Raw genomic sequence first — 13,354 nt, 5'->3', positions numbered from 1 at the left:
CAATATTTTTGAAGGGCTTGCGTAGATTTTTTGGTAATTATTAAAATGAAAGCTCACCATTAAACTTAATGCAGTTGTAATTTAGTGAGAGCTCTTGCTTGTTTCAGTTCAAAGGTGGCCCCATGTTGCTGGTTAATGTTGTCAACATGATTTGAGTGTCCCAGAGGGCATCTGATGTCAACTCATAGTCAATATGACATGAAAATCATTCAATTGATGTCATACTGACGTTGAATTGACATCAGATGCCCGCTGGGATTTATGCCTAGTCCTCTATGTAATTTCTTTTGGGGGTTGTTATTGTAGAAAATCCCGCTTTCATAAAACAGGACGGATGCAAGCGAAAGTAATTCAGTGCTTTTCTTTTTCTTTTTTTGTCCATCTCTGAATAGTCTGATTTGAATCGAGCAAGCTTGGTTCATGAGAATCATCGGTCGTGAATAAGACTGGCATTTTAATTAGCAGCACGGACTGTCTTTTAAATGCAGCTTTCTTTTTCTTGGAAATTGAAGGCTCTCCTGTCCCTACTGAACTTCCCGAATAAGCTTTCCACTGAACATGTTCTTCCTCTTTCCCGGCGACCATAAAGCTTAAACATGGACATAAGCCAAGTTTATCTCACCTCGTATAAACATGGAGGAAAAGTTTTTTTTTTTTTTATTACCCGAGCCACTTTGACTTCTACTCCCAGAGTGCAAAGCAGCGAATGACATCAGCAGCAGCTCAGAGCGGAGGCGGTGAAACAAATTGTGGACATTGGAGGGGTGTCACTTCCAACATAGTTATTACTATGTAATTATGCAACAGGTAATCAACATAAGCTCACACAGGCAACATCCAATGCAATCGAAATGGATGTGAAACCATACATGATAAAAGCGCAAAGGACACGTCAAAGGTAGATCAAAAAAATGTGAACGTGCCCCCTCCAGTCCCACTCCTGCGTGAAAAATTGAGAAACCAGAGTCGTGCTTGCACATCCAGGAGAGCACACCGTAGGTCATTTTACGTCAGTCGGCATGTTACTTGCTAACGATCGAACACCTAATCAGGCCTACATTGATCCGGCTCCACACAAGTGTTTGTCCTTTTATTCACCAAGTTCCTTGATGCAGCAAGCAATAAATTAACTTTGCAAATGTACAATCTTCCCCGGACCCACCAGCAAGCTTCATTAGGATGAACGAGAAGCGCAAACCAGGTGAAATCACTCCAGCATAAAATTCAACTGAATGCGCTGGTGCTGGTAGAGTGCTACTAAAAGGAATGGAGGAGAAAAGTAGAAGAAATGACTCATAAAATCCACTGCTTGCAGCACATGAGGTGCTCAAACTATATATAAGGATCATAAATGTATACAGTATATGTGAAAGAAGCTGAGGTAATCACCTTAATGGCTCCAAGCATACAAGTGGTGTATAGACGATATTGAACGACAGACGCCAGAGAGTGCCTCTGCAACACTTTCATGATATAACACTCAAGAATATAAAGAAAGTGCATTCTCTAATTATAAACATGCGAGGGCACGGAGAACATACAACCCGTACGATGACACGGTTTCGCTTCTGAATGTTCCATCGATTAGACACACTGCGCTTGCACTTTAAAAGAAAACCCGCCTTACTAAAAGAGAATGAAATAGCCTCTTAAAAGGAGGGAAGATAATTGACTCACTGGACTGGATATGCTAATAATCCTTCCCTGGTCTTTAATCAAAAGACACACAGGGTCACATGCTGCATGTTCTCCTCCGTTTTTATCATCATTTCATAGTCTTGTTGTTGCAGTAGTCCAAGATCATTTTATGGGTTTTAGTTGCATGTATATTTTTCTTGTGAGAAAGCATTTGTCTTAAACTATGAATAAATTATGCCAACATAGACAGGATTACAATCGGATCTGCTTGCTTGTGTAAGAATTCTCTATTATTTCATGGTCAGAGTCCAAAATGAAAATCAAATGCGTACTATCTGCCTGTGCATACGGAGATGATGTTTAAGGGTAATGAAGCAAAACAAGTAGTGAAATGGAGCTTCCACTCGCATTCAAACAGATCATAGATGGCATATTTTTAAAAAATACGGTTGGATGAATATGCCCCAAAATGTATCAGTGTTATATTTGGGCTCTCATCGTATTCTTCGGGTTTATAATGTTGCGTCCATCTAGTTTATGCATGAAAATGAAATGGGTTTTCACTTTACATTTCATCTTCAGCAGCATTTAGGCTCAGGATTAACAAGGCAGCCCATAATATGCAGTTGCTACCCAAAGGAGAAATCCAAAGCGGGAACTGTTGCTGCTCTAATGTTGAAAAATCGCGATGCTTTGTTGCCATCTGCTGTAAGCAAGCGGTTCCATTCATTACACACATTACCTAAGGACGGTGATGATGACAAAAGTATTAGATTTAATAAATGTGACATCGTGAAGAAGCATGTCGGTTACTGAAAGAGTTTATTGAAATTATATACAAAGTTAACAGTTTTAATGGGAACAATGGTGAATGATTATGTATAATTTCATCCTGACAGCCATCCTTTATCTAATTTAATACAAATTCTAATTACAGAGCCCTTTTATTCACAATGTGTGCGCTCATAACATTTAATGACGATAGTCATCTTTATTCATGCTCAGTCTTCAATTTCGGCGAAAGCAAACCTTCATTATTAGCATGCTTAAAACAAAATTTCAAGTGAAAATCGTAGAAATACAAAATGTTTAAAATCACCAATTATAATCATCAACTTCCCATCATTAAAAAAAAAAAATAATTGTTTCACCAGGAAGGCATCAGCAGAACTGAAAGTTGGAAAAACATCAATTATTTGAAAGCATTTTTACACCATACTGAACGTATACAGCTGAAGAGGAAGAAGAGGCTGACCTTCCAGCGGTTCCCACACTCGTTGCACAGGACAAATGTGGTCATGGGCTCGTCAGCACTGCGCGTCTGCACCTGTCAAGCACATGCACAATACACGCAAGTGAAAAGCTGTGCAAATTTGTCTAATTATCACCGTGTGTACAGTGGATCATTACATTGTTTATAAAGTCGTGCAATTCAGTTCTGCAGGACTGAGGATCCACGTCGAAACTCTGGCACACAATTAGTGTGCCATTTTTAAAGGGAACGTGATGAGCTACTTTGATTGGCCAAGTCAGCTGTGACCACGTTCACAGCAGCACAGCCCTCCCTCTCTCAGATCCGCCAGCCTATGCTGTTCTGCAAAATTACCAACAAAAGATTCCACGGAACGCGTTCATCCTCATTCGCACGGAGTTGCGCTGCGCACCATGCAGGAGCGATACGGTTCACAAAATTAGAGCCCGGTAAAATGTCCACGGTCAGTCGGCTGGTGCAGGCTCCAGCTCACAGGCGAGCGTAATAAGGATAAGCCGGATGGAAAATGATGGATGGATGGGTGGATTTGTTTGTGGACAGGGAATTGCATCCTCTTCTAAGCACAAGTGTCACCTTTTTGTTTGTGACTTACTTGATTGTATGTGCAGTTCTTCTTTTTGCACTTGCCGCACTGCAGCAGGTCGGTGGTGGTGCCTCCCGTTTTGGCCATTTGGTGCTCTCTGATGGCCTCCTGGGTGAGGACGTTCCGCAGTTGTTTCAGCTCGTCACTTGCCATTTCCTTTGTGGGGGTGTAGAGACAGACACCAATGTGTGGTGGACACATGAAGACGATAAATCGTGTGCAGAGATGCAATCCTAATGAGTACTACTGAGAAATCGAGCATGGTTGTGGTAGTTCAATTGATGTTTCGAACTTCATGATTTTTGGGCGATCGTGCGTAATTTGCATAATCTGACATTCATTCTATAAATACTTGGCGACACGTGGCACATCGGGCAATTCATTTCAGCCTAGTGGTTTGTATCCAAATGAGGCAATGGAAGATATCTAAACAGAAAGTAACTTGGAAGAAGGCGATAGACGAAGTTCATTGTAAATGTTTGACAAACGTTCACTGTCTATTTATTGCAAAATGGTAGCGAGTGAACGGAGCGGAATGAGTGTGTTTGCATTCTTGCAACTTTGGTATCTACAAAATCCTCGAGTGAGTGTCGCCACACTTCTGTCGTCACGCTGAGGCTTCGTTTACTTTGTGACATTTGGCACGTGCATTTCAACATGATGGGGGTTACCTCTGAGCCTCGTGAACTGTTACTATTTACTTTACACCATGTTTAATCTTTAGAAGAATGGTTTGCATAACCCACGGGTGGGCAACGGCGCTCCTCGGTGGCTGCTATCCTGCATGTTTTAAATGTTTGATTCAAATGATCAGATCATCAACAAGCTCTGTAGGAACCAGATTAGTGATCAATTGAATAATTTATGTTGGAGGAGGGAAACATTAAAAAAAAAAAAAAAAAAGCAAGATAGTGGCCCTCAAGGACCGCAGTTGCTTACCTCTGTTATAAAGCCATTGGAATTCATATTAATTAGGGATATCATATTTTTCATCTAAAATTTCTATTCATTGTTTCATCCATATTACCTCAGCACTCATATTGGCAATGCGTTTTAAATCAATGCTTCCTGCGAGAACGTTCCGGCGCAAACCAGGGTTCTTTGGGTCCTTTAAGTTACTGATGCGGCTTCTCACTCTGTTCTTATATTTCATGTCAGTGGCCCTGATCTCCTGGTAGATATGTGCAGCAATAAGTCAAGGAAGTGTTGCGCATGTTAAAGACAAGGTTTCAGCTTAGTTCTTGCACACATTTGACTGAAATGAAGGATATGGTCTTCAATTTCTGCTGCCATGTTGTCGCAGTTCGTTCCAAAGTCTTTGTAGTCGTCTGTGAGCAAAACAGAATATATACAGTCATCTTAAATGAGCATTTTTTTTCTTTTTACATGGAACAGAGTTGCGTTCCTAAGCGATGATAAAAACGTGCTCACTGTCCGATCGCAAGGCAGCAGCCAGCATCTCGATGCACTTGTCACGCACAGAATCTCCGGTCGTCAGGTGAGGTGGTAAAGGACCCCCAGCGGTGGCGAAGCCAGGTGACATGGGGCTGGTGGGCGTGGTCGGAGTTTTAGGGGTTTCGGCTTTGCTCTTTCTGAACAAAACAGCAGGGTTGTCATTCATTTGATCTTTTACAGATACAAATTGCAATCAATTTAGAAAGGTTTATATGTGATATCAATGTAACCCTGCATAAGTAAAACACGATAGATGCATGCATTCTGTTGAATAATTTTTGAAGTTCGGATATTCTTAAATTGAAAAAAAAAACATCAGTAAGAGAATGTCAAGCCACATGGCTTTGTAGTAAAATAGTTTGAGCAGTGGACTTGCCTGCCAGCAGTCCAGACCTGTCTCCCATTGCAAGCACAAAATACAAAAACGGAGTCTCTGGACAGTTGAGCAACTGAAGTTGTACGTCAAACAAGATTGGTAAATAATTCCACTTTCAAAGCTTAAACAGTGTCTCTGATTTCCAAATGTTTATTGTATGTTGTAGAAAAGGAAATTTGATCTAACGCTGTGATAAACAGGCACCCGTCACAACTTTTTAGACATAAAATCTATCATTTTCAACATTCAATTATCTTGGTTGTTTATTTTCCCTCTCAAAATGTATGATCGATATCATTTTATTTGATTTCAATTAAGTTGTGCGGGTTATACTTCGGTCACAATACCTTTCATTGTGGTCAGAGGATGGCTTCCTTTGCGGAGGTCCAGGCTGAGAGGCCTTTGATCCATGAGACTCTCGCCTGTCACATCAAGTCAACCTCATCACCTCTTTGCTTTTAACGCACAATAACCGATTTCTATTTAAGCGCAACAAATGCGGCATATACGTACCTTTCGGATGTTAACTTCTTTGCAGGAGGCGAAAGGCTGCTCGGCTTTGCGTCAAATTCCCGCCTAAGTGACGATGCACTTGAATGAACATGTTTCCAGGAGAAATAAATGCAAATTATTACACTGTACCGACCTGTCAGGTTGAGTCGGAGTTGTATGGTGTTTCACTGGTTGGCTTAATTTAGAGTCAAGGGAGTTCTTCCTGAAAGACAGAAAAAAAAAACAAATGTAAAAAAAAAAAGGAAGCACTTGAAAAACTTCAGTCATGCTACAAGCTTTGTGTTTTGTTGGATGGATTCCACTTCAAAAAATATCTCATGTGTAAATAAAGAGAAAAAATATTTTGCAGCATAAACATTTTGATTTCCATGTTTTCTCCCATTTTTAATTCTGGACTACTATTGTCCAGATACATTGTCCTATCAATTACATATTTTCTAGATCATAAGGCGCATCTGTATATAAGCCACATCCAATCTTGAAAAAAAAAAGATTATATACAATCCGCACCAGTTGAAAAGATTTGTTGTTTACTGTATATACAGAAAGATTTTGTACTGTGAATGCACATAAAGGTACATAAATAGATTGTTAAAACAGTTCCTTTTAACACGGCAACAACTTTGCTAATTAAAACACAACACACCCAAGAGAATTTTTATTTTATTTATTTAGCGTATTTTCTGAACTATAGAGCGCCCCTAGTGGTGAAAGAAAAATCCACAGAAAAGCTGCACCGTTGTATTAGCTACATGGTTCAAAATCTAGGAAAAAAGTAGCGGCTTAGAGTCCAGAAAATACTGTATCCATCAACGTAAAGTCAAGCCTTGTATCTGCCCTAACATTTCCACACTCCTCATGCATGTCCAACCTTTCTTTTTTAGCCTCCATTGACTTTTTTTTAGCCACTTTGCTATCCAAACTGTCTTTCCTGCAAGAAAAGAACAAAGAAAAGCTTGACGCTTGACCCTTTTTACACATTTTTGTAAAGTAAATAAATAATATAAACCCATTAAATAAATACATGTAAAATACACAACATTTAAAATGAGTCAATAATATAAAACTCTTCTGCTGCCATCCCAAATATGTCCTTTATCGGTCTTTATTTGAAGTCAAATATATCCGTCCCAGAAACTGCACATTTAGTGTCCCAGTTTCCCGACCTGTCTCTCTTCACATAATCTGACGTCTTCAGGGAAGCCATTTTAGAGTCTGAGGAGTCCTTCCTGTGGTGAAAAACATATCAAAAACTTCAAAGTATTCCATCTCCGGAGCTGTGTTCTATTACGGTCCAAATCCCACCTCTCCTTTTTCCCATCCAGCGAGGGGCGCTTTGGTGCAGGTGGGGGGTGAAGATGAAGAGGCAATGGAGGCAGAGGAGCATTTGGATCAGGGGGCTCTTTTCTAAAAGGACAAGACAGCTTGAGCAGGAGGTCAGGCGCGTCGCAGCGGGAGCTGACATCTTCAATGCACGCTGACCTTGGTGGTGGAGGATGGAGGTTAAAAGAAAGCGGAGTCCACGGAGTGCTTGGGTCTTTTGGAACTTTCCTAATGTGAACAGAACATGAGCTTCCCAAAAGGAAATTCATTCACGAAACACTCACGCGTGTGAGCACACGATGCATCCCGCCTGACCTCTGCTTCTTCGAGTCCAGTGAAGGGCGTTTAGCCTTGGGGGAGGTGAGCCCGGAAGCTTGAGATCGCCCAAGCGAGGAGTCTTTACCATCCTTCCTGAACAAATTTCACACGTGAGGAGGCCGCAACGTCAACACTTTTGCACGTGGCGACGTGCGCTTGGAGCAAACATGCTCTCGATAAAGACGCGCCTAAAGAAGCCGTGGCAGCATGCAGCATGCGCGGCATGCACATGTCCATCGTGCACTTCAGCTCAGGATGCTGACCTCTCTCTCTTGCCATCCACAGAGGGGCGCTTGATCGGGAGAGGAGGCCGAGTGGGTCGTGGAGGTGAGGGGAAGCGAGTGGGATAGAGAATGCTGCTGTCTAGAACTCCTCTCCTGAAATGAAGAGGCTCCGACTGAAATATCCACGGCCTGATGACATTTCACCTTTTCACACATCCTTTCAGCTGGCAAAAGCGGACGCATCCCCTGATGGCATCACTCCTACACAAACCCTTCCATGTTATTTAACCAAGGAAGCGTTATTGACAAAAGAATGATTACAACAAAAAAAAATCGACCTTTTATAGTGTGAAGAATAGAAAAGAATATCATTGCTTGTATGGACAATTATAGATGATTTTTTTTTTTTTTGTTACAAATTGATACTAATGGACCGACACTATGTCATCTGTAATTTTTACGCAATTTTAATCCATTTAAAGAGGTGAAAATAGCAAATACACAAATGCAAATAGAATGCAAGTGTTGCAAAGTGGCAAAAGTGTGGTTCCTCATTCTGTGGAAGCTGTGCAGTGGAATTGGCGCCTCAATTGAACATCTGGGAGGTTTTTTTATTTATTCATTTATTTATTTATTTTTTTTAGAAATCAAATGTTTTTTAAATTGATCCCTGTGTTGCTTTTGTTGCAGAACGAACATCATGTGGCACGGAGGTAAGTCTGATTTTCATCTACTTAATTGGCAATTTTTTTTTTTTGCATCACTGATGGCTTTAGACCATTAAGAAGACATTTGTGAAGATATACTAAGGCTAAGATACGCCTGGTAACTCAAACAAGTTGGCATTTGTATTTTATTTGTATTTTTTAATTTTAACTTTGATGATTTGCAAACGTAAGGTAAACTGCAAACACAATTTTTGGTATCGTTTCAACTGAGGTCAGTTCACTGGTGTTCTGCCACCCGGAAGCAATTACAGCATTTTGTTGACGGACATTTGCAATTGGCCTGTTCTCACCTTTCAAAAAACGGCTTCTGAACGCCTGCAGACTTGTCCCTGTAGATGTCGCTCTCAGATTTGTCTGAAAATGCGGCCGTTAGCCTGTCAGCTCTCCTCTCCTCTTTGGCTTTTAAGTCGTTAAACTTTTTGGGCTCCTCGCGCACTCTTATCTCTTTCAGGTGGTCTGGCTCATGCTTCTGTTTCTTCTCAAGATGGTTGTTTTCGGCTTCTCTTGGCTTTTTTTTAACTACGTCTTTTAGTCGCTTCTCATGCAGGTGCTTTTCATCACCACGCTCATCTCCGTGGCCCTTTTTACTCTTGGACTCATCGGTATGTTTTCCTTTCCTGTCGTTAATGGACTGAGTTGCATCAGGTACTGAATCATGCCTCTGTTTGACGTCCAATCCCCTGCAACCAACAACAACAACAACGAAAAGCAAAAAAAAAGTTGCATTTTTCTCAAGAGGCATTGTGTCTTGGATCCATTGACACGAGAAGATGTGGTTTGTTCACAATAAAATGGAGCTGCAAGAGAATATTATTCAGTATGAGAAAAGTAGAGGCAAAAGAATAAAAATTGTTTGTTTCGCCTTGTAAAGTCCAAGTGAAAAGTGTCCACGAATTCCACTTTGCTTTTTCTTGAAGCTACTGACTGACCTGGGTGAGCAGTTTGGCGACGCCGCTGCTTTGCTGGAGTCCAAACCGTTCTTCTCATCTGCCGCTTTCTCCGTTTGAGGATGGCTGGGGTCTGTGTGTGTGTCATCAAGCGAAATAACGTGTGTACATGATCCGCTCAACTGCTCAGTGAATACGACAGCTACAGACCACATACCCACAAGTCTTTTCCATTCCTTAATGAGGACTTTGGCCAAAGCGATGACCTCTTCGTCTTTGCAGTGCTTTCGGATGCTATTCACAGACATGCCGATCCTCGTCTCCTAAGATAAAAAGAACGAAACATTTTGAGCCTTTATTACTCACTCGCCAGATGCGAGAAAGTATTAGGACACACCTCTGTTAATTATTCCATGAGGGATTTGGTGGGTTTTAATTCATCCTTTTAGAGAGATGAATCTTGGATTATTCTATACTTCAGTTTGGGGCAGGTCTTTGCGAGTTTGGTAGGGAAAAACTTGAAAAAATTTGGGGATGAACTAGAGCAAAGATTATAATCCAAGCCCCTGCCTGAATCTTGTAATCTTCTTTTGGATAAAGAGACAATTCCCATTGACACGATCCAAAATATTTTGTTTAAAAAAAGTTGTCTCCAAAGTGTGGAAGCTGTTAGAGCCGCATGGGAGAATCAAATACATATTTTCTTCTATTTCCAATATGTCCCAATGATTTTGGTCTGTAAATTTGTCACTCTACTGCAGGACTTGCTCAAGTGTGTTACAGGAGGGGTGATGAGTGTGCATGTACGTGCGCGTTCGTGTGTTACCTGGAGGAGTTTAAGTGTCATATTGAAACTTTTGAGCTCTTTCAGCAGGTCCATGGCACCTTCCTGCAGAGGCAAAGTTGCATTTACTTCATATTCATACATGATTCCATCAAATGAAAATAAAACAGAAAGTATATTTTAAAAATGATGAAATTATTTATTCAATTTTTTTAAATTAATAAAAGGTTGGTTACCATCACGTAACACCGGTTAAGGTCTCATTTATGCTAACCTTGTCGTGAGCACGCTTTGCCTTGTCCATTTTTTGGACATATAAAAAGATCCTGCTGCCAATTTAAAATCATCCATAATTCAATTTCCTCAGTCGGCACACCTTGAGCTCTTGCCTTGGTTTCAGATTAAGTTTCAACTTCACGCGTGGTCTGAATGTACTGGGAGGTCGACTTTTGAGTCCTTGTTAATGCATCATTGAACAGAACAGACGCTGATGTTATTCAATCTGTGTGAATCTTAATAGTGTAATTTTTTTATTTATTTATTTATTGCGGGCGGTGCAGGCATAGTCAAATTGTTTTTCCAAAACCTCTTATGGAAGGAGGGCGGCACAGTGGTTGACTGGTTAGCACGATGGCCTCACAGTTCAGAGATGCAGGGTTCGATTCTGGCTCCGGCCTTCATGTGTGGAGTTTGCATGTTCTCCCCCGTGCCTGTGTGGGTTTTCTTCGGGTACTCCGGTTTCCTCCCACATTCCAAACACATGCATGGTGGGTTGATTGACATTCTGAATTGTCCCTTGGTGTGATTGTGAGTGTGAAAGGTTGTTTGTCTATGTGTGCCCTGCGATTGGCTGGCAACCAGTTCAAGGTGTACCCGGCTGGGATAGGCTCCAGCACTCTCGTGCCCCTTGTGAGGCGATTCAGTTAATAATGAATGGGTGGATCTTCTGGAAGGTCTTTCCAAAGCATAGAGGAGGATTGTCACGTTTTTTTTTTTTTTTTTAGCAATTGACTGAAATTTGTTTGAGTGGGGGAAGACTATCAAATTTAGCATAGTCCGATTAGGATTAGTGTAATCTGTTCCCTTGGTGTTGTTGTCTTGTTAAAAATTAACAGTAAAATGGCCCAATTTGACCCTGTTCTTGGAAGTAATGTAGAAGTAGTATAACATCCAAAATATTGTAATATAATTACTTTCAAATGACAGTAACTAGTAATGTATCATGTAGAACTTGATATTTTGGTCGGAATTTGCCAAACATTAAATTGCAAAGGAGGTCATCAAAATAAACATAAACATGTTCCCTAATAATAATATTAATAGTTTGGTGCATATCTATCTTTGTTTTGTTTTTTTAGTTCAGTATTTATTAAATTTTTTTGGCCATATATTAATTTACTTTGCTCGTGCAGCTATATAAGTATGAGGTTAGTTTTTAAATCACTAAAAACCCTAAAAGCCTTGGAAACACAATGTACAAGTTACAGCCGCCCAGTTGTGCACTTGCACGTGTGCTCAGCACTTGGCAAACTATAACTACTGTACTTGTTTACGTTCTGTTCAACATATGCACCACGCACGCGCACACGCAAACTCAGAAAACCAGCGGCAGCACTTGACCCACTTCAATCTGCACACCACAGCTGCTCCCAGATCAGTGTTTTGCAAACACCTGTTAATCGTATGTTACAGGCTCCCTTGACAAGTGCGCGAAACACACGCGCGCAAACACGCGCACACACAATCGACGTGCACCCCCGAGTATAGAGCTGTTACTGTAGTTTGTGAACGCTTAGTTGCAGAAACGTAACAAGGCCTGTTTGCTCAGCAGAGGAGACGCTGCCCTCCAACCGCAAACAGCACAACGCAGCGCGCCACCTGTGGGTGTCCAGCTCCACTTACCGTGTTATTTCGAGACACCATTTTTTCCAGTTTCTTGGCAATCCGGATTAGGTCTTCCTCCCGCGTCATGACTGCATCTAAATCACGCGCGAATACAAACGCTGAAATGTGTGAAAGAGAAGCCGATTAAAGTTGCACTCGACTGCAGGTCGGACTTTACGCACCGCGCGCTCCATTCAATCAGAGGGCGTGTCGGCTTCCTCCCTCCAGTTGCCCACCTCAACACATGACCGCTAAAAATAGACGTGTAGTGAACACATGGGTCAGGGCAGGCAGCAGATCAATTCACTCTTGAAATACTATTAAAACGTACTCTACAAATAATGAAAATGTGACCAGAAAGTACTTTAAAAAAAAAAAACGTGACATTTTCTTGGCACAACCCGTGTGTGAGATAATGAGTATAGTAATCCAACCATCCATGATCAAAGCCGCTCAATAAATCAAATTTTTACGACCTGTCGCAATTGAAAATAGCACAAGCACAAGTGAAGAGAAGAATAAACTGAGTTGAAATGCATACAATCGTATAAACGCTTGTTAACCCTAATTAATAATAATTAATAAACATACAATTCGTTTTTTTCTGACATAACTTAAGTATTGCCATTGTCACCTCACCTCTAGCAAAATACTGTGGTGCCTTGAGATATAAATTTAATTTGTTCCTTGACCACGCTCATAACTCGAGTACCGTAATTAGTATCGCAAATCAGCTTTCACCGTTGAAATGAAAGGAAAAGGAAACCAAAATGTAAAAAATAATTTCGTTTCAAACAAAAAAATATAATAAACTCCAATGTTGTACGTTATCAAAACGTAGAGTAATGGCATAATTAAATGAAATTAAGCAGGAATTAACAAGTTTCGGTCACACTTTGCATCTTCTGTTTTACCTGACTTGGCCACTAGAGGGCACTATATTACAGTATATACACAGTACACATTGTATTTTATAGGTATTTTAGTTTACGAGCGTTTTCTAGTTTATGATTCACAATATATCAATCAATTATTGTACGAATAAATGAATACAATTTAATTTACCAATTTCTAAGGGAAACAATTCTAAACTGCAAGAAATATGCTCAACTGGTAATGCAAATGCTTGAGTTAAAAGATGGAGGGTTCCATTCCTGTTGTTTTTTCCCGCAAATGAATAAAGTGGAATCATCAGAAAGTAATTGAGAAGCACTGGTGAACATGTATGTGTGCCCTGTGATTGACTGGCAACCACTTCAGAGTGTACCTGGTCTTTTGCCCAAAGTCAACCGGGAAATTATTATTATTATTATTAAGATAAATTATATATATATATATATATATATATATATATATATATATTTTTTT

At 40.5% G+C, this 13,354-nt stretch overlaps 1 protein-coding gene across 2 annotated transcripts; it reads right to left on the bottom strand.

Annotated features, from left to right (window-relative positions):
* Nucleotides 1-2,443: 2,443 nt before the first annotated feature.
* On the bottom strand, nucleotides 2,444-12,110 carry tcea3 (transcription elongation factor A (SII), 3). Of its 2 annotated transcripts, XM_088307672.1 has the most exons (18): nucleotides 12,005-12,110; nucleotides 10,145-10,207; nucleotides 9,536-9,641; nucleotides 9,361-9,451; nucleotides 8,722-9,111; nucleotides 7,743-7,856; nucleotides 7,477-7,572; nucleotides 7,321-7,389; nucleotides 7,144-7,245; nucleotides 7,005-7,067; nucleotides 5,972-6,040; nucleotides 5,839-5,901; nucleotides 5,673-5,747; nucleotides 4,926-5,086; nucleotides 4,767-4,822; nucleotides 4,522-4,677; nucleotides 3,504-3,650; nucleotides 2,444-2,965 (listed from the first exon to the last, which is right to left on the bottom strand). In XM_088307672.1, the coding sequence occupies exons 1-18, from the start codon at nucleotides 12,071-12,073 to the stop codon at nucleotides 2,831-2,833; spliced, it is 2,025 nt and encodes a 674-aa protein (XP_088163798.1). In that variant the 5' UTR covers nucleotides 12,074-12,110; the 3' UTR covers nucleotides 2,444-2,830. The 2 variants fall into 2 exon arrangements, with proteins under 2 accessions (XP_088163798.1, XP_088163797.1); XM_088307671.1 differs by lacking the exons at nucleotides 7,005-7,067; nucleotides 7,144-7,245; nucleotides 7,321-7,389; nucleotides 7,477-7,572; nucleotides 7,743-7,856 and having other exon boundaries at nucleotides 2,444-2,808; nucleotides 2,894-2,965; nucleotides 12,005-12,107.
* Between the last annotated feature and the right edge of the window lie 1,244 nt (nucleotides 12,111-13,354).

Source organism: Idiotropiscis lumnitzeri, chromosome 10 (assembly GCF_059441095.1).
Source record: "Idiotropiscis lumnitzeri isolate Australia: NSW breed Sydney's pygmy pipehorse chromosome 10, RoL_Ilum_1.0, whole genome shotgun sequence".
In the NCBI taxonomy this organism is placed as follows: domain Eukaryota; kingdom Metazoa; phylum Chordata; class Actinopteri; order Syngnathiformes; family Syngnathidae; genus Idiotropiscis; species Idiotropiscis lumnitzeri.
Note: the sequence above shows the minus strand (reverse complement) of the source record. Positions and strands in the feature narration are given on the sequence as shown.

Coding starts and splice junctions, on each gene's coding strand:
- tcea3 (XM_088307672.1), bottom strand. CDS start 12,073: ATGACGCGGGAGGAAGACCTAATCCGGATTGCCAAGAAACTGGAAAAA. Junction 5,902..5,971: donor ACTCCGACTCAACCTGACAG/GTCGGTACAGTG, acceptor ATCGTCACTTAG/GCGGGAATTTGACGCAAAGC. Junction 2,966..3,503: donor AGAACTGCACATACAATCAA/GTAAGTCACAAA, acceptor TGTGCTTGACAG/GTGCAGACGCGCAGTGCTGA.